At 39.3% G+C, this 26,478-nt stretch overlaps 1 protein-coding gene across 4 annotated transcripts; it reads right to left on the bottom strand.

Annotated features, from left to right (window-relative positions):
* Window positions 1-672: 672 nt before the first annotated feature.
* Window positions 673-22,668, bottom strand: LOC131235706 (pantothenate kinase 2). Of its 4 annotated transcripts, none has more exons than XM_058233009.1 (23): window positions 22,620-22,668; window positions 22,093-22,365; window positions 20,023-20,235; window positions 19,019-19,077; window positions 14,438-14,554; window positions 14,143-14,262; window positions 13,955-14,049; window positions 13,768-13,861; window positions 12,975-13,106; window positions 12,156-12,268; window positions 10,964-11,156; window positions 10,047-10,258; window positions 9,583-9,627; window positions 9,414-9,462; window positions 8,691-8,773; window positions 6,747-6,863; window positions 5,928-5,991; window positions 5,179-5,325; window positions 4,475-4,633; window positions 2,707-2,790; window positions 2,000-2,194; window positions 1,116-1,187; window positions 673-1,033 (listed from the first exon to the last, which is right to left on the bottom strand). In XM_058233009.1, exons 1-23 carry the CDS (start codon window positions 22,651-22,653, stop codon window positions 944-946), a joined length of 2,760 nt encoding a protein of 919 aa, XP_058088992.1. In that variant the 5' UTR covers window positions 22,654-22,668; the 3' UTR covers window positions 673-943. The 4 variants fall into 4 exon arrangements, 3 of the variants coding, with proteins under 3 accessions (XP_058088992.1, XP_058088993.1, XP_058088994.1); XM_058233010.1 differs by having other exon boundaries at window positions 22,093-22,350; XM_058233011.1 differs by having other exon boundaries at window positions 22,093-22,360; window positions 22,620-22,655.
* Window positions 22,669-26,478: the final 3,810 nt, after the last annotated feature.

Here is a 26,478-nt window from a genome sequence, read left to right as displayed (position 1 = left end):
TCAAAGTTAGGAATATTCAACCGATCTTATTGTGGAATTGTGGCTTGGCGACGCTGGGTTCAGCAATTTAGTCAGTTTACTTTTAGTTATAGTGTGTAGTGCAGAATGCATTTTTAGTGCCTGTGTATCGAGTGCCACTGCTAGAGTATCAAAACACTTCCCAATTAGTTAATATTAACCCTTGGCCAGGCAGCCTATAAATAGAAAGTTTAGAAAAATAAAACTTTCTGCACCAGTACGTACTTAATGAAAAAAGGACCAAAGAAGGATTTCTCAATCTGAGACTTATTACTGCATACCCAACATGTTTTACTACGGTATTTTCAAAATATTGGCAGTTTTTAGGTTTCCAGAATTTAATCACAAAATATCATGAGATTAACCCAAAACCTATTTAAAATTTCAAATTATTCACTATGTGGATACAGATATAATTTTTAAAATTATTTCTTTAGTAATAATAAATAAATTTTAAACACTTTATTTTCAGCAAGATTTTCCCAAGAAACCAACAAATATTGAAAATCAACTGAGAAATCCGCAAAAGGAAAAGTGCTGAGAAGGCAATTTGGCACTATGATTTGTATCACTGAACCATGGCTCCATACGTATAGAATTGAAAGCCCCACCAAGCTGTAATTCATCAATGAAGTCATTAGTTGGTTTCATCAATTTGTAAAATTCTGCAAGCTTTGGCTCTATTTATTCATCAGAGAATGTAATTCAGCTAACATAACTTAGCACTGGAAATATTAATGCATGTTACAAACATTGTGACATTCCAATCCAATGACTGATTTTCCCCTTTTGCAATGCAAGTTATTCAAAACAAATAATAAAAATCTGCTGTGTACTCAAGGCTGGTGTTTTCATTCTATTTGGACCCACCCCACTGTCTCTTGGTTGTCATTCTATCTGAGAGATCAGCAACTAGAGAAGAAAGTCAACTGGCCGGTTCATATCGACAGACGCAGTCATATATGTTTCCTTTAACCAGCTTTTCAGCCAACCTCTGATTCTTCACCATCGCAAGCTGAGAAATGGGTTGTTCAGGTTACACAGAGAGCTGTCGAAAAGACTATTCTAGGAATATGTCCAAAGCAATAAAATCTTACCTTCAGGGTGTCACATCCAAAAGGAGCGTTGAAGTTGGTATGAAGAGAGCGACCCATCCCTTCCAAGATTATCTGCAATGTATGGAAATTTAAGATAAAGCAAGGCCAATTATTTCATTTTTGGGCTTCTATTGAGCCTCGAAGTGCCGTTCTAGCAACTAACTTGACTAGGTGAGATTTCTAGCCAGAGGTTTGAACCCAAGCTATCTTAGTTTGATGAAAACCTCTTTGTTGATAAAAAGCACCAACCCAGACTCCAAAACCACACCTGCTTTGCTTGTACCAGTCGAGTCAAGTGAAGACTCGAGCAAGTCTTCAAGTCGACCTGATCCTTCTGGATATTAAGTCAGGTCGAGTTTTTGTTTTTTGTTTGAGGGTGGTATCATACACAGCTTTTCTTTAAAATGAAAAGGTCATTTATGCAGGAGTTCTGCCATGCAGCCATACAGTTAGCGCCATCAATTGACGATCTAGATCATTCATCTGGTGCCCCTCATTACAGATTGGCTAAGCCAGATAGAACTCTTCCATCTGACAATCCTAACTGGCAGGTGGGCCCGCAAATGGATGGTTTAGCCAGTTGTCTGCATTAAATGGAAAAAAAATCAACCCCTCTTATGCATGAAGTTATAACTAATAGGAAAGTTTTTGGGGGAAGTTCCTAACCCATGATGGGTCCTACCAAATGAATGGTGGGTCACAGAAACATGGGGCTGACTTGTTGGCTTCAGGCCAAACAGAACGAACCATTTTCACTGGGCTGAATGCTGTACATGTCCCCATTATAATTTCAGATATACATAACCTGTGGAGTCAATACAACAATCCAAAGATGGAATGGAAACATAATCTCTAATGGGAATTTGAAAATGCAGACATCATACCAGATCAGCATCTTTCGCGGCTGCAGCAAGCTCTGAGCTGACCTGCCGGAAGTCTATGCATGGACTCCCGCACCCATTCTCAACAACCATTAAAGGAACTGAAGCTGAATTTTCTATAGAACAGTCATTGATATTTACCATTGCATCCAAAAGTAGGCCTCCTGCTTGGGCAGCTTGTCGAAGGATATCACAGTGCTGAAGATGAGAAGCATGAGAATTGATCAAGATGCACAGAAAATTGGACCCAATTTCTATAAAAAGGACCACCAAGTTAACTCTATCGAATGAGATTCAGTGTATTCATGTAGAGGCAATAGGTTACTGAGGATTCCATTCATGTGGGAACCGTGATACAGTGATCTAAACCATTGATCTGATGGGCCTCATCATGGATGGGGGGTTTCTGCCAAAATAAAAAATAAAAAATTCCAATATTATTGGAAATCCTAGACCTTTAATCTTTGGCTCTTCTTCTTTTTTTCAAGCGAATGTGAACCATTGCTGTATTATTTCCTTCACCATCTATTTGTACATTATGAACCGAAGGGTAGGATCTCCCAATCTAGGAGATTTTTGGGGCCATCCCCCATCCAAGGTGGGCCCATCCGATCAAATCGTCTACAACATTGTATCGTGGCCCAAAATGCACTGAATCCAGCACAAAAGAGGGAAGCTCATAGTGGTCTCGTGTAAGTTCAGATCAAAACCTTTGCAGCCTCAGCTACGATTTCAGGAATTTCCATTGCAGTCACATCGTTTAGTGCAGGCAAGGAATTGGCGACCAGAACAACCTGCACATGACAAGCTCATCAGTTATTCAAAGTTTTATTGGTCGTTTCATGATGTAGCCAAATACCCAAATTAGTAGTAAAAGTAAATTTCTATATTGGGTTAATGGTGAATTATGTGATCCTCAATCCAAGGCCCTATTTAGGGCTGCAACTTGGGTTCAAGTCAACCTGAACCTGGTTGACCCAACCTGACTTCCAGTTGGGTGGGGTTGGGAATTTGGGTCGGATCGGGTTGGGTCAAGCTTAGAGCACTTCGGGTAGGGCACCTTGGATTGAAATTCAGGTTGGGTTAGGTTGCAGGTTGGGTCCTCTTGAGGTCAGGTTGGGCCTGGGTTGTCCCTCAATCCAACCCAACCCACCTGACTAGCACACCTAGACATATTCCATCCTTGGATCCCTTTCTTTGAACAAGTAGAGCTCATCGTATCTTGAAGAGATCCCTTTTGAAAAAGTACAGCCATTGCATACACCAGGTACAAGAAATGAAGTACTAGATTTAGGATTTTGAGTTTTTTTTTCCTCTCTTTCTTTCTTTTAATTGTTAAGGGTATGTTTGGATGTTCGCCCAAATTGCAAGTGGAAAACATTTTGGCAAAATGGATGGTTATCAGTTCCCATGTGTTTGGGGAGGCATGGAAAATAAGCATTTCACAGGAGAACATTTTTCTGCCATTTTGACATGAAATCAGTATCCAGAACTTTCCAGGTTGTACTTGTACCTGTAATGTTCTGGATTAATTTTAGCTGGAACCTCGAGCTGTGTCTGGATGCGCACATGAATCAAATTGCAAATTTTCATTTATCAAATAAGAAATGACCAAAATTAGTGATGTTTACCTTGCATAAAAATGTTGAAATAGCGATCAAATTGCATTGGAGGTCCCTGAGCTAGGAGGAAACTACCATGTGTTTATTTCCACTTAAAAACAAATGATTGCAATGGTGCATCCAAACATGCATTAATTGTCTTCGAGCATCTGTTGAACATATCAGCATCATCATCATCATCTAGGCCTTATCCCAATTAATTGGGGTCGGCTACATGAATCCTGTTCCACCTTTCCACTCTATCAAGGGTCATACCTTCAATTAGAACATAGGTCATCAAGTCTTTTCTTATTACCTCCAACCACGTCCTTTTGGGACTTCCCCTTGCCCTTTTAGAGCTTTCAACTTGTAGTACCAACTCACTACTAACCAGCGTTCCCCTTGCCCTTTTAGAGAATCCAACTAGTACCCAACTCACTGCTAACCAGCATGGTTCTATGTATCTGTTGAACATGACCAAACCATCGAATTCTACTTTTCCTCTTCTTATTAACTATTGGTGTTACTCCTAAGTTCCATAGAATGCATTCATTTCTAATTCTATTCCTCCTCGTCTTGCCAGCCATCCATATCAACATCCTCATTTCAGATACATATCTTATGAACATGTCGTTCCTAAAATAATGGCTGGTCTTATAGCTATCCTATAAAATTCCCCTTTCAGTTTGAGTGGTACACAACAATCACATAAACCTCTAGAGGCATTGCACATATATTTTACCAAATGCAGCAAAATATCCACATCAGTCTTTAAATGATAATCAGTAATCACATACTACGCACATTATAATTTAGGAACTCTAGAGAAATAAGAGATGTGAAAATGTTCACAAATCTTGTGTGTGGACCAACTGACCTCGGTTCCACGACGAAGTAGCTCACGTGCTAGTGGAAGCATCCCAAGAACAATGTCAGCCCCTGAGTTGTCGACAAAGAGCAACGCTCTCCTATGTGATTTAGGTCTCTTGTCTCTAGAACCAAGCATTCTTTCCTTAAAAGTATCAAAATCATCAACCTGAACAGACGTTTATGCCAACTGAAGAAATGAGTAAGCAGTTTCATTAACATAAGGCATGCATGATCTTCCCAACCATAACTATGAATGAATGAATTCCCAGACCCAATCAGAAATTCCTCTTGGGCTAGAGTACTATATGCATTTTCCACCATTTCCTAAATGGCGGTGACTAACCCGCTATACATGTGGTTCAAATGTATGTGAGTGCAGACCATCCAAATTGTGGGCCACACTGTGGATGGACCATTTCCCAAAGTTACATTGATTGGACAGTCTTAATCATCCAATTGGTGGCCTTCATATGAATGGTTAAAATGAAAATGGTCAGGTTTGCAAATTCAATCGCCAACTTCTGATGGTTAAAATTGTCTGAACAGAGTGACATTTGGCTACGATCCACAACTTAGGCAGTTTGGATTGCAATATAATCCATCCCACGTGTACAATCACAATGTCTAAGTCACCATTTAAGAAATGGTGGAATACGCACATAGTAGTCCATTTTTCTTTGCACGAAATATTCTTAAGCGATGATAATTTACCCGCCAAGGACGTTGCATCTTTTTGCGACTCATACGATATATTTCAATAATAGTTCCTTTATGGTAAAGATCCACGCAAGCACGAGATCCCCAATCGAAGATATTTGCTGCAAGAACACCTTCAATGAGGGCAAGCAGTCTTGTATCCTATAAATCAAAGAAAATCTAAAATAGTTAGTTGAACCTAGAAAAACACATATATCCATTCTATGGAAACAAACATGGTGTGAATATGGAGTTTGGAAACATCTTCCCAAAACATTACATAGCTATAGATATCCATGTTTTGAGAGATGTTGAGTCTCTAGCAAAGGAGGTTAGTGTCAAAAGAATCTCCTCTTTGAATCACTGCCCTCTCCTTTAATCTTGTATTGTTTTCTCCCATCTAATGAAATTGGTATTGGGTGGGGCCATGCTGGCACGTGAGTGGATGTATATGTGAGCTGGAGAAAGGCTAGGATGATGATGATGATGATGACGATCCTATCATTATATGTATGTAACTATGTATGCATGCATGCACACTTACACATATAGATACATAACACATGCATGCACATACATACATACAAATGCATGCACATGTGCACATACAAAAACGCATGCATACATTCAAACATCACTATATAAGAAAGGCCCATTTCAGAAGTTAACCACAAGAAAGGCCCATCATGCTCTAGAGCATGATTGCAAACAAAACTGGGGATCACTGTAAAGAGGATTAAAAAGATGTCACGATTTTCACATACCTCACTCATGCTATCAAGCTCTATCAGAAGGTCAGGTAATACAGCAAGAGAAACCTCATTTTCCCTATTGCATTCAAAGAAGGTTCATGTAAGATTATGTGAGCAATGAACGGCATCAATTATGGATTGGATTAACTACATTTGCATCTCATCATTTATAGAATTCTTGCAAGAAGGTTAATGTGGAGTCTTTGACGAAGATAGTGAAATCTGAAGTTGATGATCTAACATCAGGTTCACTTTGCAGTTTGCAGTATTATATGATGCTTGATCAAAAGAAATGGCATTGCCTGTTTGAGCCGGCAATGGTACAGTCAGGGCCCACCTTTCAGTAATCCAAGAAATTGATCTGGTGGGCCCCCTCATGGGACATGCCATGTGTGATTATGACCCATATCAGATGGTAACAGCCATCCTATGATAATGGAGTACTACAACCGTCTGCAATTAATGGGTGGCAAACTGGATGGTTAGGATAATCCCATGGGGGAAATTCTTTTGTTTTATGTTCCATCTGCCATGGCTCCAAATGAATGATTTGGATTGTAAAAAGTGCACCACACATGAACAGTTTTTTGGGCATATAATTTGGCCCACCTGATGGGTTTACTAGCCCAGAATTTGGGCCATGCCTGCACAGTGGGACCTACCCCATACATGGCTTGGATGTTCAATACATACCAGGTTGGCACAAGGGGCCATGTGTAGAGGTGCATGTGGACCTGGCGGTTCTCACAAAACGCTTGTTCAATTCTCAACAGCAGGCATGGAAGAAAAAAAAAAAGGAAAATAAAATAAATTAGTGCATGACATACTGACCTCTGTTTGATGGTTCTGTAAGCATCCAAAAACTGGAATTCTCTCAAGCACTCTTCCCTTAGCTCCAAAAGGTTGGCCAGGCCAAACTTTCCATAAGCAGCAGGCTCTTCCATCAACCTACAATAACATATCTCACACATTAAAATTACTGAATGATTAATCTAAAGAAGTCCACTCTCAAAGAGTATCAACAACAAGATAGGGGATACATATTATCTGTTGTTAGACCAAGGAAAGGCTAAATACATGGTCACATCCAGCATGTATGTATTAAAAAGACCAAGGTACCAAACACACATCCCTGGAAAACCCAACATGTTGACACAAATCAACAGAAATAAAATAATATTGAAAGACTCGTTAATGCTTTACATAAATGGAACACAGAGAGAGAGTGAGAGATGTATGTGTATTTGTGTGTGTGTGTAGACATACATACATATGTGTATTTGTGTGTGTGTGTGTAGACATACATACATGTATGTATGTATGTACACATCTATAAGTGTGTGTGTGTCTATACATATTCTAGTACGGACTGTACACTAAGACTAACGAATCATAACTTACACAAAAAAAGTAAAGTAGGGAAAAGCTGGATGAGGTTTTTTTTCCTGATGGCCATGTCAATGGGACACAGTAATGTGTTGATACCAAACAGGCACCAGAGGAAGAACCCTAAGAAATCTGACAAGTGACATGTCTGTTCAGTAATAATATGACACTATTGAAAGACACTATTATCATTCAAGTGTCATCAGTTTATAAAAGCATAAGATATAGAAAAAAAAAAAAAAAAGGTGTCCGCTAAACAAGACTATTAAAGGCTATATGGATGGTAAATAACTACTACTAAAAAAAGCTAGAAAGAAAAAAGATATTAAGGTTTTCCCTGATGACTAGGGGTCACAATGAGCACAGTTTGGTCCAGGCCAAAGTAGGTTCAGCCAGCCTGATACTTAAGACGCAAGGCCTGAGCCCAGCCCAGAGCTGAAATGGGCCTAGCGTAGTAAGCCCAAGCCTGACATTGGCCTAGCACAGCAAGCCCAACATGGGCCAAGTGCCCAGGCCCTGGATGAACATGGTTGGGCCTGTGACTGGTCCCAGCCTCTGGCCCGAAAATTGATAATAATAAAAAATCCTATTTGCCACTTGAATGTTCTTAACCTATCAATTGATCAAGTGGGCCACACAAAATAGAAATAAACATTTAAAGGAATGGAACCGATGGTCTACATTCATGATGCATGGGTCACCTAATCGAGGATTGGAATGGCATATTTTTAGGATATGACACATGTACATATGAAGTCAGGTCAGGTTAAAATGACTTAGCCTAAGCCAGGCCTGAAAATTGTTCAGGCATGCGCGGGCCCCACCCATGGGCCAAGCTACAAGGTCCAAGCCAGGTCCAAAGCTGACTCAGGCTCATCCAGTCGGGCAGGCTGTCCAGACCATTGTCACCCTTATTTTCAGCAGGTGACACACATGGTCTTGGGGCATGTCATATAGGATGTGTTGTCTGTTGTTTCTAATTTTGTTCTCGTCTATGGATTTGTAGCAGTTAATGAGCATTTTGTTATTCCAAAATTTCCATCACTGCATTGAGTTCATGTACGAATAAAAATCATTTGTTTCTTTCACGCGGGCTTATGTAAAAGTGGGAATTCACGGTTCCTGAGGTCAACAAGAAGCGTAAGCTATCAACACATGGTTGACATAAGAACAGGTCCTTCCCATTCTTATTCCAAACATGTTTTGGGGCAGAGAAACTGAAAAGCACAAGCCTGATTAATGGCAGTTGTATTTTCTGTGCCACCCAAACCTTGAAGGCACCAATCCCCCAGGATGTCTCAAAAACTGCAATTTGGCAGGACAGCCAAATGCTGTCCTGCCAAATGCTGACTTGTAGAGCCATTGAAAAATGACTCAAAGCATGACTACCTTGTCAAATGAGCAGAAAATGCACAAGCAAACGCATCACCCCTTCTTTTAGCATCATCTGTTCCACCTTCACTTGCTACTGCCTACAATATATGCATATGAAAGTCAGATGAGTAGACAAGCAATATTCGAGTTTATCAGTGTCAATCTTGTATAAATAACATGAAGATAGACATCAAACTATATCAGTCTGGACATACATAAATACATAAACACTCAATCAGCCGTGTACGTAAATACATACATAATACTGTGAATCAGTTGTGTATATACATACATACACATACATAATACTATCTGAGTCATGTATCCATTGAGACCCATGTAGACAGTTCAGTTGACCGGCTGATTGAATACCATGTCACACATGCACACAAACAAATAAAAGTTCCAGAAAATTTGCTAGTATTTTTAGCCCATCCATTGTTTTCGTTCATGTGTGGCTGTGGCCTACCTAATAGTTGAACAGTCTGAACTTTGGGCCCAATAATCTTAGCAGTGGGTCCCACCTTATAAAGGGCTCAGATCTCCTACAAGTCTGTGTGCAGAGGGGAGTGTGTGGGCTAGCAAATCTCCCAATGACGATGATGATGTGTCTGTGTAGATGTTAGTGGAGCTAGCAAAAATCCTAATGGTGATGATGGTGATGTTGATTCCGAAAATAGGAAGAACAAGCATATGAAAAACAATCTTAAGGAAATTCAAAAGGATGTTGTTGTCCACCTTATCAACGAGGTCAGGCAAATGCCCCGTTAGTACAGTAAACCAATACCTGCAGCGAGATATGGTTTGTACGTTAGTGTCATACCCATTTGGATTTTGTGTCAAAATAGGTAACAATTAAATAATAAAAGAGAGATTTTTCTGAGATTGCAGCACAGATATGACTTACTCAAGCTCGCTATGATCCGAGAGATCAATGGCATTGGGTTCATACCTGTAGGCATTAAGTAGACTACAATGTAAGACACATCACCTTGCATGGTTTATTTATATCAACTGCACTATATTCATGGTTCATGGTATGTGACTAGAGAAATAGTCAACAACTGTTGGCAGATACGGGAACAGGATCTGCCGTGGAGATGACCTGGTCCAATAATCAGACCAATCACTTAACAGGCAGGCCAGACATGTATGTTGGAATTACTCTAAGTTGTCCATTTTCTGTACATGTGTGGCCACCTGATGAGTTGATGAAGCATACACATGCCATGACACACCCAACTACAAAAGTTATTTTCATGCCCACCACCAGGCACTAACTTGAGAACATGTCTTAAGCCCAATAAAGCCTTATATTAAAGCTCATATTTCAGATAAAATGGAAAGTGCACAAAACAAATCATGACATACATCTTTGGGTCTGCCAATAACGGAAACACCTCCAATGTGGGTACAAGATGAAGTACACCAATGTTCAACGTAGCACTAGCATCGGAACGCAAAGTGTCTCCCTTGGAAGAGGGTCGTTCAAAGCCTCCAACACCAGTGGTTCCGGGTGGGGCCATTGGGACAGGAGCAGTAATCTCGGTACCCTTCTGTACAAACTTCTCCATCCATGATATCTGCATTGGGCACCATGGATTCGTGTTTCTGTGCATCATGGTAAAATAATTGCAAGAAAAGATAATTGCAATATTATTATAAGAATATTCCTCTAGCATCAGACATGCTTACCAGAGAAAAAAAAAAAAATCGACTTGTTGCAAAGATAATAAACATGTAAAGAATAAACAATTGAAAAATAAGCTTGAAATCCATGGGAAAGGATTTGGTGCCAAACACTTCTAAACTTTATCTCCATATGTGTGGCACACATGTACGAGATACTGACCATTCATCTGCTGCGCATAAAAAATCACAATGGCCAAATTATCCCGGCCACATATTGGGAGATGTCTCTGTTGAATACTGACTAATGATTGAACCCTCCAGCCCCCCTTCATCAACTGCCCATCATCTATGGATAGGATCAGCTGATCAATGTCAGTTTTCAGTACACCTTGATAGGATCGAACAGATGAAAGGCTCAGAACCCTATCATGTAATGTGAGCCATATGTAAGGGAGATATGGTACTTATTATATAACATAGATACAAGTGGTAACACTGGGTCCTGTTCACAAACAGAAATCTAAAATGAGTTTTGGATCATCTACTCAGTAAATGTCAACCAACATAAAGCACTGCACAGAATGCATGCAATTTACTAGGCATATGGCTCACTCACTTATGCATCCAAAGCCATCAATTGTATATTTTTGACTTGCCTTTTCATTCAAATCCCCTAGTGGTGGGCCATGAATCTTTCCTCCCACATAAGGAGCACCCATTGGAAATCGTTCCACTAAATGATGCGCCATCAAGTCATCAAGACCATGTTTCTCATAGCTCATGAATGCACCCAGAGCTCCTAGAAATCCCTCATGGCGCAAAAACATTGCTTGGGCCTGACCTTTCGACCTACAAATAAATGAAACATTGAGTTGAAGTTTGTCAAGAAAGAAATTTTTAGTGATGAAAAGAACCTGAAACAAAGAACCCTATCCAAGGACTCAGACAATATCAACATTCCTTTGCATGTACCACTTGTCTATGGTGATCAAAACCATTGATTTGGTGGGTCACCAAATGTACAGGTTATTGCCCAAAGAGCAAGGCAACTCGATGACGGTAGCCACCCGACCAATGCCTGATAAATGGACACTTAATTCAAGCAATGGAAAAGGTCTGCACTCAATGGGCGCAACTCACAAAATTGGATTGCCAGAATTGTCCAATCCCCCATGTTCATTAGCCCATGGCCCATGCACATGTTGGACCACCAAGTAACTGTCCTGTTCACCATACACTTTTGCCATGTGAACGTAGGGTGGGACTACAAAAATTCTATGAGGTACTGAGCAAGGTAGCATTCTCAAACGCTATCAAAACAAAATGGATATAAAAGAACTTCAAAGAACCTGTTTAAGTTTTGTCTACCCCAAGTACCAATAGTAGTGTATTCCATAGCAGTAACGGTGGCCGTAATGGCCACCACTGTTACCTTTACGACACGAGTCGTAACAGCTATTACAGCTCCCATAACGGCCAATATGGTCTCTTTTTTTATTAAAAGAAAAAACCCCCCCCAAAAAAAAAAACCTATATCTACCTCATAATGTTGGGGAAAAAAAATCCAAAAAACCCATGTCTTGTAGCAGACCATTACAGGACTTGTATGGCCTTTACAAGAGTGTAACAGGCCGTTAATGGCGGTTACAAGTCTTTTTTTTGCATAACGGCTGTTAGGGGCATTACAACCCCGTAACGTTTAACGGTTGCCACCATTACCTTTACGTAACGGCCTTTACAGCCCCGTAATGGCCTTTATGGCCACCATGAATGGTACTGAAACAAGGAACACAAGAACACCTATTTTTTAAAGCTTGATGAAATTGTACAAGCCGGCATGGTAGTTACCAAAAGTGAACTGCAAAGGAAATGGTGTCCATGGTGTAAGCATGTCCACGTATAAAGAATCCTCCAAAAAAGATCCGCTTGAGGCCATAGCGAAGTGCATTCAAGTATGAGATCTAGAATGTGGAAAAACAACCAGAAAACACAACAATTAAAACATAATCATCTTATCCATATCAATCTCAGCTTACTTTCCAGTATAGCGCAAAAATAACCATGAAGTATGAGAGAGAGAGAAGAGCAACATTGCATGTAAGTGCAAATTTTAGAAAGTTAAGATGGAATAGACCATCTCATGAGGAGATAGTGCACTGAAAATAACAATAACAGAAGATCCAACACAAAACTCAAATTAAATCTCGAAACCGATATGGATTATGGCTTGCTTCCAAATGAAAGTTGGTCAAACTAGATGGTCTTTTTTTCATTTATATAAGTAGATTTTGCCAGAAAATGAGGACCAATATAAATGGTCAAACTAGATGGTCTTTTTTTCATTTATATAAGCGGATTTTGCCAGAAAATGAGTACCAATATACAGATAACAGTTGCTGCCCATTTTAAGAAACACAATGGGAATTGATATCTACACCAAACATGATTGACAGAGGCAGCATTTTCTTTCTGCCTTTACTAACACAAAAGTGCAAGTTTGTACTATTGTATTACCAAAAAGGAGAAAGTAAGGGTGCCAGTATCAACAAAGGTGGGCATGTACGCTGGGTAAACAAATTACTTTAAGCATCTTCATTTTCTATTTTGAAATTTTGCCTCATAGAAGATAATATTGCATGATTAGATTCTTAATATTGACAAACTCACCTGCCCAATGTTATATGAAATCATTCGCAATAAAGAGAGGGAAATATCTTCAGGCCTGTAGTCAGAAAGCTCCTTGTTTTCAGAAATTGCCTTTCCAAAGCTAGAAGCGATAGTTGATGCCGAGAGACCAAACTGCAACCATTTAAAAAATTGGGAACCATTAGCTGCTATAATATGAAAAGAAAATTGCCATAACATGCATGTGAAAATTATCCATGACTGAACATCTAATGCATCGAAAGATTGAATTAAATTCACATGAACTGTTCTATAAAATAATAATGCCGAACTGCACACACTCTGACAAAAGTGAAACAGCCACCACAAAGTGAGAATCCACACAAGCATGAGAGACGCATGAATACAAATAACATGAATTTTCATGTTCATGTAAACTCAATGATTCATCACCAGTACACCAAGCAACTTTTGTTGCTCTCAGTGGAATCTACAAATTTCAGCATCTTGACTTTCACATCATCACTATAGGACTTATAGTTTTTGGACAAAACCCAACAAATAAATTAACTTAGGATGCATCTGGACACACCCTTCAATGTGAAATTATTAGTCTAATAAAGTGGAAGTAATCCAAATTGCAATAACGATACTTCCAACTTGGACTTGACAGGAACGTAATTGCAAGTTGAGGGTTACTTCCTCATTGGGAATACTAGAAGTTCTCAACTACAGGTATTTCCACTTTATTAAAATGAATGTTTTCACTTGTGAATCCAAAGACAGCCTTAATGTCTCAAATGCAAATTTTTTTTTTAAAGGGATAAATATATACCTTGGAATAGTCCATACCACCATAGATATCACCAACAAGCATGTCTATGGCTCCATTATCTCCCCGTTGACTCAACTCAAGCAACTCATCGAAACTGGATAATGGATGGATGTGAGAATTTTAAACAAAAGACTACATACAAAACATGTAACAAATAGCCGTTCTAAAAAGTGTAAAAGATCATAACCTCTTGCACTTTGTTAAAAGCTTGCCCAGTCCCCAATAAGTACCACCTCCAACATTTGTCCCACTAACCCTCTGAAAACTCCCATCTCCATCCACCTATTTTCATCAGGACATTGCACTTCAATTTGAAATGCTTCAAAAGTTTCAAGTGTGTGATGCTAGGAAAGAAGGTGAGAGATGAGTGCATACCTTAATCATACTAACACCAGAGCCGATATTAACAAGAAGATAAGGAAACAGATCATTTTGATCGATCTGCACAAATTCCTTCTGACCCTCCATGTGTGTGAAAGCTTCATGGCGGATTGCCTACCAAACTACCAGTTAGTATTTTTCTTGAAATTCTTAATAGAGTTGTTTGCTACCATGACAACTATTTCTGATGTTCGGAAGAATAGTGAAAACAAGCATTCAAGTGCAAATGTTACCCAGAAACTCGTCTTCAAAGGAATAACAAAAGAGCAATTTTGTATTAGAAACACACCTTAAGCAAAAAATTCGCTCCAGCGACAAGACAGTCCATTTCATCTTCCTTATCGAGACTAACCCCAAGCCTCTCTCTGAAGAGATCTGCAAATTTGTAGGCCCCACCACCTGTGGCCTATTCATGAAGCCTAACTAGTTAGTAGATCAAGACGCATTACAATAAAAAATAACTGGAGCATCCATTGCAAACAGTGGATATTGGTATGTGTGAAACAGATTGGCAAGCCCACGGGCGAAATTCCACAGGAGTCGCCACCAGCCAAGAGTTCTCAAAATTCCACAGGAGGCTAGAAGTCAATGAAATTGAATGATTTTTTGTTCAATTTGTATTTGAAGGAGTCCAAGTGTCACGGTTTTGCTTCCTGAGAACTGCGGATGAGGGCCTTGCCGATGAGCACCATTCCCCACCCACAGTGAACAGGGTCTTTACCTAGAGAAAACGAAACTCCTAGAATAGGGATTTCAAGTTGTAGAAGAGTAGGCAATGGAAGGATTATGAAGAAGCAGAAAATTAAACAAATGGAAGGTGGCAGTCAGATCGTTTCGAACTCTGTCGGATCCTACGTGGCTCCATCCTTGAACTCTGCAACCTAAGTTTTAACCCTTCCCCTTGATTGGACTGGAAATAGGGACCTTAGGAAGGAAGAGAGAACTAGTGAACCCTCCCATTTATGGTTACCAGAGCCGTTGCTCAAACCTCAAGTGGGTGAGGCAGTCTCCTTGGCCAAGGATAGGGGAAATTCAAGAGAGATCAAATCCTAGAACCATTCACCCCTTCTCTCTACTACTATTCTGATTTTAGAAGTTGAAAAGTGAGTCAATAGAGTAGAAATTAAGCAAATAAGGTGTGGCGGTTCAGTTGTCTTGGAACTCCGTCATCTCTATGACTGAGGTTCTTGACCTCTTTCCTTGAATGGACCAAGAATAGGCAGCCTAGGAAGGAGGAGAGAACCAATGAACCCTCTTATTCATGGTTTACTGGAGCCTTTGCTCGAAACCACCAAGAGGTTGAGCCAATCTCCTTAAGTGAGGAACAAGGTGAGTTCAATAACTCTCAAATAATAGCACCATTCTCCCTTTCTCTCCTCTCTTGATTTAGACTTGTTATTTCCTTTTTTGCAGGGATTTGGCTATGGATAAGGGTGGGTTTTAGTTGGGAAAATGGGGTTGCTGGAAATTTTTGGGTTTTTGAGAGAATGAAGGAGTGGGGCAGGGGGCGGCAGCTGGGCTGGTTTTATGTCTAGAAAAAGAAAGGGATGTGAGCCCAATATTTGATAAGTTTAGCCCATGCCTCGAGGTTAGGTTTCTAGGAGTTTAAGGACAAGTCAAGTATTAGGTTGGGTTTAAGGTGTTGGTGAAAGGCTAATCCTATTGTGCTTAATCCCTATGAGACCATATTTGCTTGATCCAAATTGATTAGATGTCCTGGACAACTAGTTACCAAGTTTGCAAGAGGGGGGGGGGGGGGCGCTTCTGCAGAATGCATTTAATGAGACAGACAAGAAGAAGAAGAAGACATACTGATGGGGTCATCAGATGACCTACTCAGGTGTACCAGAGATAGAAACAACCTCCTACATCAGCGCAGCTTTCTTTATAGATGGGAGACGAGTTCTAGATGGGGTCTACCATGCCATTTTGAAGACCCCACATGCATTGGACGTGTATCAGGAAGACCCCACTTTGGGATGATGCATGTGGGCTGACTATTTAAGTTATAGAATTTTTATTTCATGTCAATTCGACCATTAGATTTTATCGATCAGGCCATCAAGCAGCCAGATGTTCCAAATTTGGACCCCTTGAACTCTGATCTTGCTTCCTTTATGTTTTTTGTTATTTTTAGGATTTATTTGATGGTTGAGATTGATAAAAAGTGTTTTAGTTTTCTTATTTTGGATGATGGAGCCATTTCACTTAAGTGAGTAGCATACTTGTAATTATTCTGAATTTTAATTATAAAAGCACGAGAGGTGAAAGTCCAACCCTAGTAAAGTTATTGAGAAGAAAGAAAAAAGAAAGAAGCTCTCTCATGTGAAGGAATTTTTTTCCTTTTGTTTTAAGGTTTGTGAGAAACCCTCCCTTCCAATTGAATTGTAAAAGGGTAGAAGCTTGTTTGATTGTAGATTCCCCAAGGTACATCATCCCTCTTTCTCTTCCTCAAAAGATCTTCTCTTCTTCTCTTGTCTTCCTCTTTCCCCTTCCATTAAAACCTTTTAAACCCATCAAAACCCCACTTAATCCTCCCTCTCTTTCTTCTCCTTTACCTAGACACGTATAGACTCGCACATGCACTCACATGTGTCCATACGGGCAGGCACATGTGGGCTCCCGTTTGGGGTTTTCCATCTTTGATTTTCCTCCAAAACTCACTAATCACTAGATCCCTTGAATCCCTAAAAACCCCATTCCTAAATCTCCATCCATGAATACAAAACCCAAATGAAAATCTTTTTTTTTTTTTTTTTTGTGAAACTTTCCCCAAACCAGAATTTTGCTTACATCTTTGTCTATCCATGTGATTGTTGCACTACCCATGCTAGATTGGAAGTCCCTACTTCCAAGTGGGCCACTCTTGAATTATCTCATATTTTTGTGCACCGCGTATGCGATAACCCAGCATCTCCGTGTTATAAATCTGAATTTCCGAATCTATTATGTAGATGTGCTTGATTTTACATATTGATTACTGAAATTAATGCATAATTGATCTATCATCTTGCATCCTAGGATAGTTTTCATCATCCTACATCACATACAATATTAAACTTGTCAAAATATTATTTCATTTCAGACCAATACTAATAGGAGCGAACCTCAATCATAATTCACTAATCACTATTAGGTTGCCTTTGCATGCACTATCACTTGAACTGCAATTGTCAATGTAATATCCTATCAAATTGAACTGCAATTATCAGTTTCTATATTGGAAATGACCAAATTGTAATTTCCTTAGCATTCATATGGAGTGTCTAGGCTCCAAATTGCAATTACATGACTTCAATTTAGACTTGAAAGGCATGTAAAATCAATTCGAGGGTTACTTGTTATTTTTGAGAAAGATGCATGAAGTGCTTGATCCCTTCATTACATTATATTTTCTATTTTATTATTAGGGTAAAACCAAGAATAAAAAATGTAAGATATGCATCCTAATCACTGTTTCCTCATTTTTGAATACTAGGAAATGCATATTTAATCTTTTAATTTTCTTGGTTAAAGAGACGTTCACAATTCAATTCGCTTGTGCATCGCATGGCCTTAAAAACCATCTTTCAATGGCAACATTTCAAATGCAAAAAATTTAATGGGTCCTCTAATCCATGTGTGGTGTTCAATATCAAGATTTTAAATGGTGCTCTTCCCATTTGTAACTCATACAGGGAAAAAAAAAAAAAAAAACCATTGAGAAGCTTTCTTTTTAATGGGTGGGTTCTTTTGTGTACTATTTTTCGTCATGCATACCCCTTCCATAGATTACAGGGCACGAATTGTCATTTTATTTTCTGCACACTTCTCTAGAAGTAGATCTCAAATAAAATAGGCCCTTTAAGGCTTTAATATTAAAGATATAGCATATCCAAGATGGAGGTGCTGGCATTAGAGACCTTAAAATCATGAACCGGGCATTGTTAGGGAAGTAGATCTGGATACTTGGAACTGAAGATGGGACATTATGGAACACGTTAGACAAGTGTAAATATGGTCAATCAGCAGGTGGTTGGTGGACCAAGGTAAGGCAGAGGCATTTTCACACCGGGCTTGAGTAGGGTAGCCCGTGGGATGCGGGGACACACTCGGGGTGGGCAACCCATGTGATTTGGGGCCCACGAAGGGAGTTTGGCCGAGGTCTTAAACCCATGAGATGTGAGGCCTGGGCTATGAGATAAAGGGATTAATTCGTCATACTCTAATAGTTCGAGCTTTTAGAGCAAGTGGTTAAGTGTCCTGCATCAAATTGGTATTGGAGCAGGAGGTCTTGTGTTCCAGACTCCTCACCGGGGGTGATTAATGCAGGGGCATTTTCACACCGGGCTCGAGTGGGGTCGCCTGTGGGATGCAGGGGCACACTCAGGGTGGGTGACCCATGTGATTTAATCGTATCAGCACCTGTAATCCTGCTCAGAGCTCTGCGGATAGCCTGTATTGGAGACCGGACAATAAAGGTTCATTCTCGGTGAAGTCCTTACACAATTTCATTGATAAGAAAATAGATGATGTAGGAAAGTCATTGTTAGATAAAGTGCGAAAATACAAAGTTCCTCCAAAGATAGCGTTCTTTGGCTGGTTGGTAGAGAAAGGTAAAGTTCTCAGTGGGCTAATCTCCTCTTTGTTTCTTTCCTTCTTTTTAATGAAATTGTTGTTCTCTCAATATATATATATATATATATATATATAAGATATAGCAATCTCAACAATTTGTACTTAGACATAAATTTATTTCAAGAAAATATTAAAATTAGACTGATTCATACTTAAATCAAAGTAGATTTTTTTTTCACTGTCAAGAAAAAATAAATAAATAAATAAACAGATTTCAGCAATGTTTGATAATTTTTCATAAGATAAAGATTACCTTAATTGTTGCACTATCATTGGTTCGGCTTCCAGAGCGCCACGAAGGTGAATCAACCCCTACCAACTCAAAATTAGTAGGAATCAGCACAAAACATTACAAAGAACAGAATGGTTTTATTCAGCAAATCATAGGGAAAGATAAAGAAACACCAATCAGAAAGCACTACTAAAGCTGTATACTGTTTCTTTTTTTGCATAGATGCAACAAAATCAAATCTTCTCAGTGTAAGATAATGAACTAATAGTAATACTCGAACCTATTACTGTCTACAAAGAGCGAAGTTACATTTAATACAACATTGTTATTCATTGATGATTTACTGAAGTCACACATGCTTAAATGGTAAATATTGAGAAATATATGATTTTCAATTTAATGCAACTCAATGGTTCTAACGAAGTGCTAGCCAAGCCTGTATCTGATAATTTCCTCAGTGCTCATGGTTCAAAAATATCGCATCTTTGTGCATTTTAATGCAATTTGAATGATATAAAAATTGTAATATTTTAGGCACAATCTGGAATTTGTGATATAAAAGCCAGTTTGGGTGGTACCAAAAAATGTGGGTGAACTTGTACATCCACCACTCAGAATAAGAACATGGACCAATTACAGTTGAATTTTCATTTGGGGCATTGTGGATTGCAGTGTTTAGTGCAGCTCGCCACCAGCAGTTCGTGTGATGTGCAAATGGCTCCATCTCCACGAAATGAACATGGGTCAGACCTCACTGCATTCAATTCTCATTCTGGATTACATCCAAACAGTCCCTAAAGTTATCCATTCATTGTTAAAAACTCATTATTGACATACGTGAATTCCTCGGATGCTATTATTACAACCTCAATCATAACTTAACAATACATCTTTCCTCTAAAATAGTTACTGGCACCAATAGCTTTTTTTTTTTTTAATGAGAAATGAATTCTGACTGCTTCTAATGAATAAAAAAGTGAGAAATGAATTCTGACTGCTTCTAATGAATAAAAAGGTACACATACCACCAGAATGAAGCTGCTTGGAGAAAATAAAATCCAAGCACTCATTTATATTTCTAGTCTCAAACTTCACAAAATGGAGTCGCCCGCCAAGAATTGGATAGCTCCTCCTATTACCATTGGAAACCCCCAACCTCTTCTTTATAGATCTCTTCCTCTTATCATCCGGTGAGCGATTCTCACATCTTGAGAAATAGACCAACTTAATAAGAGATCCTAGCAATACACGATAAAACTATATCAAGATCAGGACAAAAGCCACATTAAGAACAGCTAATTAGAAATAAAAACAGATATATAATGTTTTTTTTCAAATGACAGACCATATATGCATTCATCTCTGAAAATGGAAACAAAAAGCAAGTACATGATTGTTTATAAAGCCGTTTAAGTGTCATACCAGGTGACCGTCCATAATGTTGAAATTAGAACAAAAAATGGAAATATTGGATGAGATCTACTGAGAAGAATGGGCAGGATTCATTTCATTTCACCAAAGGAATAGACAACATAAAAAAGGCAACCTCATTTCAATACAAGTCAGATTATCAGTCAATCCCAAAACTAACTTCACAGAGAAAATCTCTAGCATCGTCATGAATTCCTCTTGTGATACAGCAATGAACTATAATTAGAAAGAGCCCTGCTAAGGCTATTCAAGTAAGATCCTTTTAAGATGGGCTGTTCATAAGATGGGCCCTACCATATATGTGCCTTGGCACGAAAATCAGGCCAGTCCAGTCATAGGTAGCCACATGTACGTTGAATGTGGGCGGTCAGTAAATTCCTTTTAACCATCCATTTTCCTGCACACATGTCGCCTATCTGATAACCGGCCTGACTTTTGGGCCACAGAAAATAGAGACCTGATGACCCACACAATGGCACATGTAGGATTTTTGTGTCTGCGTTGATTTGGGCCACAAGAAAAATAGTCCATGATTTTTGGATTTCTACTCTTCTTAGAATTTCCGAGAATCAAGAAATGATAATTGTGTCATGTGGAAACAGAAGAGCTCTTTCTTTTGAGTACAACACAAAATGACTATTTTGTGATTATTGGAAATTCTACTAAAAGTATAATTCCAAAACAAAACAACAACAAAAATTACCTTTCTCCGCTTTGTGTTTCTATTTTCTCTTTCTAATCAATTTTTGAGAATCAAATAACAAAACGTAACTAGCTAGAAAGAAAGCATGGGCAGTTAACAATGTTCATAAAACAGAAAGTACAATCATAGCCATCAGGAAATAGAGGGCGCCAAACAACAACCATGACAAACTATATATTAAGTTGAAACACTTCATATTGAGATGAAAGCAGACATTTATCCCACACACACTCTCCAAATGCGCCTTTAAAAGCAGAACGCATGCCCACCTGCCAAATGTGTGGGTAGGAAATCTATACACACAAAAGGTGACCCATTGCAACAATGACCATAACCAACAACCAGGCTGGTCCAAGCCACCACGCGTATGAAAAGAATAGACAGTTTACCAAAAATTGTTGAAAGCCCACATTCAAGGTATATGTGGCCCGGACAATGAGTACACAGCTCAGATGACCTGCCCACCTGATATGTTGGTGCGTGTGCAGTGTGTAACAGCAGATTTGGAGCAAGCAAACCTCTAAAGAAAATAAGCACGTTTCATGAGAGAGTGAAACCACAATTCAACTCTAGAATGGCGAGCCAAAGGTGATAACATAGTTACATAGGTATATGATCCACATAATCTAGCGAACTTGGTTCAGGTTCAAAACTATAAAATCAGAAAAATTAAAACCGAAATAAAAAATCCTGACCCATTAATATTAATGGAAAAAACAAATATCGATGGACAGATATATTAGCAACAAGATCAAGAGAACTTTTCAATAGCAACAGAGGCAAGAAACCCATATAACCCACAAAGCTGCCATAAAAATCAGCCAAATTTGAAGAAAAAAGGATTGCATTACAGCCGCATAACCCACAATGTTGGCAATATCCAATCCAATTCCATTCAAAATTGCCAAACAAGCAATACCCACAAAATCAAACGACGCATCTCCCTCTCTATCAAACTTACCTCCAATATCCAAAGCCAAATGAGAGATGTCATCTGACTGGTTCGGCAACAGGATTGTCGGGTCCCTCTCCTCAGAATTGCCCTGGATTGCAGCACCGCTGAGATCGATCTGCGGCCGAGAGGTCGACCGATGCATCGAATTACTGGCTGAAGGCACCATTTCTCTCTCCTGCTCCCTCTGCTCCTCCTTTATATTGATTTTTTCCAGGGCTTTGGATAGATGAGCCATTAATCCAAATTTCCCTCCACAGCTCCTAACTACCACCCACTGTCCTGAAATCAGTATTTAGTAGATTGTACTATATCACAGTATTAAAAAGTCATATTAAAATAAATAAATTTTAAAAAAATAATTTATTTATAAAAAAAAAAAAAAAAAAAAGATTAGATTGGCAATAAGAACCAAACAAGACCCAAGTATTAAAAATCTAAAATGAGTAGGTTTCCTTTGAAACCATCCACTGTTCTATTCAAACCCAAATGAGTAAGAATACAGCTATTTGGACCAGTGAATTACACTCCAAAACCTGATAGTTCCAAAATGCCATCTGTGTATGACATCCAACCTGTCCAACAGCTGGGTCCCATCATAAAGATAGCCTAGTGAAGAAAATCACACAAATCCAGTTGCCCCACCATGTGGGCCACATCAGACAAAAAATGGACAGATGTTGCACTGATCCAAACTACAAGTTCAGCCCACCTGATGAATGGATCAGCCTTGTCTTTGCCATGGGTGATCTTCAAGGTGGAGCCAGCCTATGGAACGGTTGGATACCGAACATTCATGACACAACCACCAACTGTCCAACTACTAGTTTGAACACCCAAAAGGGAATCACCATTTCCACCCCCACCATACTACTCTTAATCTATAGAATAGCATACTTTTTACTATTATAATCCCAAAAGTAGGAAAAGGGTGCATGCATCAAAAGGAGAGGGTCTAAATATCAATTCCTAAACAAGGATCTGATATTCCAATATAGAAAACAACACAAACTCCGCAGAAAACGAAAAACTAAGAACAAGAAAAATAACACAAAAATGAAAGAAAAATAACCAATGAAATATTAAATTTTAAAAAAAAAATCCAATTTTTTAATGTTCTGAAATGACTAAAACCCAATTATTTTAACATAATCTACAACAAATGAAAAATAACCAATGAAATATTAAAATTTTAAATAAAAAAAAATCCAGTTTTTTTAAAAGACTAAAACCCAATTATTTTAACATAATCTGCAACAAAAACCAAATCTTTAATAACCCAAATACACTTTTCTGTAGTAGCTTGCATTGGAACTCACCAGTTGGGTTGCTTTTTCTTTCTTTTTTTTCAAAAAATGCAATCGAATTCCACCCAAAAGCCGCTTCCAAAATCGGTTTGTCTGCGAAGAGCGATGTCGTATGGGACTCTGGGAGTTATTTGGTACTCCGGCTGTGGATGACGCTTGATATGCAGGCGCTTGAAAATTGTGTACGTGGCATAAATATAACTAAAATTAAACTGACCGAACTGTGGCAGACCGTGATAATGACGTCCACCGTTGAAATCTTCCTGGGGCCCACCTCGATATTTATTTGCCATCCAACTCCTTCATAAGAACAAATATCAGCTTGATCAAAACTTCTACTGCTGCCGAAAAGTTTTTAATGGTGATCGTTCAATCCCCATTGTGTGGTCCACTTGAGCCTTAGATCTGTCTCATTTTTGGACTCGTACCCTCAAATAATCTGACAAAAATGGATGAATAGCGTAGATAAAACCCTTACATCATGATGGCCCAGATGCCCCGCCTGAACCAAATCCATCCTGGCGGGGCTGGGACGCAATCCTCTTCGGCCTTCGCAGCCGAGGTGCATGAAATCGGATGCGGAATGGCTGGTGTACCACACTCCAGCTATCTAGCTGATGTATTGACGTCAGCAAGTTCCGTGAGTTCCATCACGAGGCATTTTTTATATCCAAACCGTCCATCTATTTGGAGAGCTCGTAATGAGACTTAATCCGAAAAATAAGACAGATCTGAATATCAAGGTGACCACACTGAAAAAAGCAGCGGGGGCTTCAACTTATACCATTGAAACCCTTTTAGGGGTAACAGAAGTTTTGGGTCAATATGATATTTGTTTTTCCTCTTAATACAGGACTTTGTGACCTTATAAACAGATTGGATGGAAAATAAACGTTATGCTGGGCCCTGCTAATGTTTCAACTGTGAAAATCATTATATCCTATGTTATTTGTGGTGTGGTCCAGTTGAGCTTTGTAAATGATTCATTTTTTGTCATATGCTCTAAAATGATCTTGAAAGTTGGATGAACAGTGTAGATATAATAAATACATTTTTTTGGGGCCCATTTAACTTTGATCTCTTTTGAACCGTTCGTGCAACTCGCCCGCGCTCATCTACGCACGACACGTACCCACGTCAGCTAAATAGCTGGTGTGTGCTACACCAGCCAACCGCTTCCCATAAAGTCGGGAGCGGATTAGGTGCAGCTGGGCATCACCGAACACGGTGCGGCTCAGAGCGTGGGCACACCTCCACTCTGCCCATCCGTTTTTCAGCTCATCTTATACCATGAGACCAAAATGAAATAGATCCAAAACTCAGGTGGTCCACACCACAGGAAACAGTGGTGATTATTAACAAATTATTATGGGCCACAGAATATTTGTATCAAGCTGATATTTGGTTTTTTTCCTTCATTCATGTCCATGTGACCTTATCAACAGGTATGATTTTAAATAAACATTACAATCGGCATTTCGGTGGGCCTTTGGAAGTTTTTAGTGGTAGACGTTCAATCACCACTCTTTCCTTATGGTGTGGTCCACCTTTATTTGGATCTACTTCATTTTTAGACTAATATACTAAAATAAGCTGGAAAAACGTACAGAGAGCATACATATACATTACGTCAAGGTGGGCCCCATGAACAGGGCTACACCTAATCCACTCCCTATAAAGTCAATAGTTCCAAATATCTTTTTTGAGTTGGTGGATAATTGGTTGTTGAAAACAGGACCACTGCATATTTTTCATTTATAACTGTCATTGGATAAGCGCGATTTTTGGATCCTGTCGCATGGCCAGTAATTTGGACAGCGTATTTTGAATTACTTGCATTCCGAGCACGCAATTTCTAAGCGCCTGAGTATCAACCATTACACTCAGCCAGAGCATGCAAGTTTTTCCTCATTTTAAATGGGGCTCGCATATACCTCAATCATAACCACCCAAAATGTGGGCCCTAAGTGGACGGAGGGTAGCCCAGCACAAGATGCAAGAACTTGTAAGAATCTTGAGGTGGTTGTTAAATGGATGGCTATAAGGAAACGTATTGCACTGGGGGAATTTGTTGAGAAAATGATAATTGATCAGATGGTTTGGACCGCGGAATAGTGATTTTTATTTTATTTTTTTTCTGGTTATACCAAATACATGATGGGAGTTGTGATTTGGATTGTTAGGTTGAGATTCATGCAGTGTCAGCATGCATGTGGAGTTTGCTTGTGTACCACGTAGACTACTCCCTGCGGTATGATAGTCATTTGTAATTTTATTTTTTATTTTTTATTTTAACCACCTCAGGTTGGTAGTTAATGCTTTGTAGGGTAGGGCTGTCAACATGCCAGGCCTAGGGTAGGTGTCGGCCAGAATTTTGAATTATTTTAGGCAGCTATATTCAAATTTCTGCTTTTCGGGCCCGTTTCTGCTAATGACTGATGCTAACCAATGGACTGCGTGGAGTCGTCACCAAACGCTTAGGCCCTGTTTGGGCGCGTGCAATACGGTGGAGTAGAAGGGATGGAATTATGACCGCCTGTGCATTTATGATTTGCAGTGGATGGTCGGCTGCATTTCGTGTACATATTTATCCCACGCACAGCGTAAGACCTGTTTGGGTTTCACGGGACTGCAATCGTCCTCTCAGTTATCCCATATGGGTTTGTTTGGTTTACCCATTGGATTAAAGTGAATTTCACATGGTGACGTCGCATCCTCCATCTTCACCCAATGTGAAGATCCGAGCTGTTGATTGCATGGTATTTGCATTGGGATGAATGGTCTATTCACAGAAATTGTGATTCCGTGTATAATTGTGGCCCACTTGATGATCATTGCGCATGGCTCGAATGACCAATCCTCAGCTTTCTTCTTGGTATTCTTCCCTGTCTTAGCCGACACAAGCTTCCGGAACTCCATCTTGGAACAGCAGCAATTGAAGCCATTCAACCTGCCCGGTCGATCTCGGCGACATATCCGAAAGTCTAGTCCGTGGTGAGGGAGAGGAAAAGCATAGAATCTCCAGATTCTGAAGCTGAAAAGAGCAACTAAGCCTCTGGAACTCGCTTCCATCCCTTGTATGGTTTTT

This window comes from Magnolia sinica, chromosome 19 (assembly GCF_029962835.1).
Source record: "Magnolia sinica isolate HGM2019 chromosome 19, MsV1, whole genome shotgun sequence".
Taxonomy (NCBI): Eukaryota; Viridiplantae; Streptophyta; class Magnoliopsida; order Magnoliales; family Magnoliaceae; genus Magnolia; species Magnolia sinica.
Note: the sequence above shows the minus strand (reverse complement) of the source record. Positions and strands in the feature narration are given on the sequence as shown.

Bases quoted from the DNA above. Each gene is read 5' to 3' on its own strand.
- LOC131235706 (XM_058233009.1), bottom strand. From the start codon at position 22,653: ATGTCATACACAGATGGCATTTTGGAACTATCAG. The intron at 14,555-19,018 runs GTAATCTTTATC...CTTCATGAATAG, and splicing joins ATGATAGTGCAACAATTAAG to GCCACAGGTGGTGGGGCCTA. The intron at 12,269-12,974 runs GTGAGTTTGTCA...TCCACATTCTAG, and splicing joins TTTCATATAACATTGGGCAG to ATCTCATACTTGAATGCACT.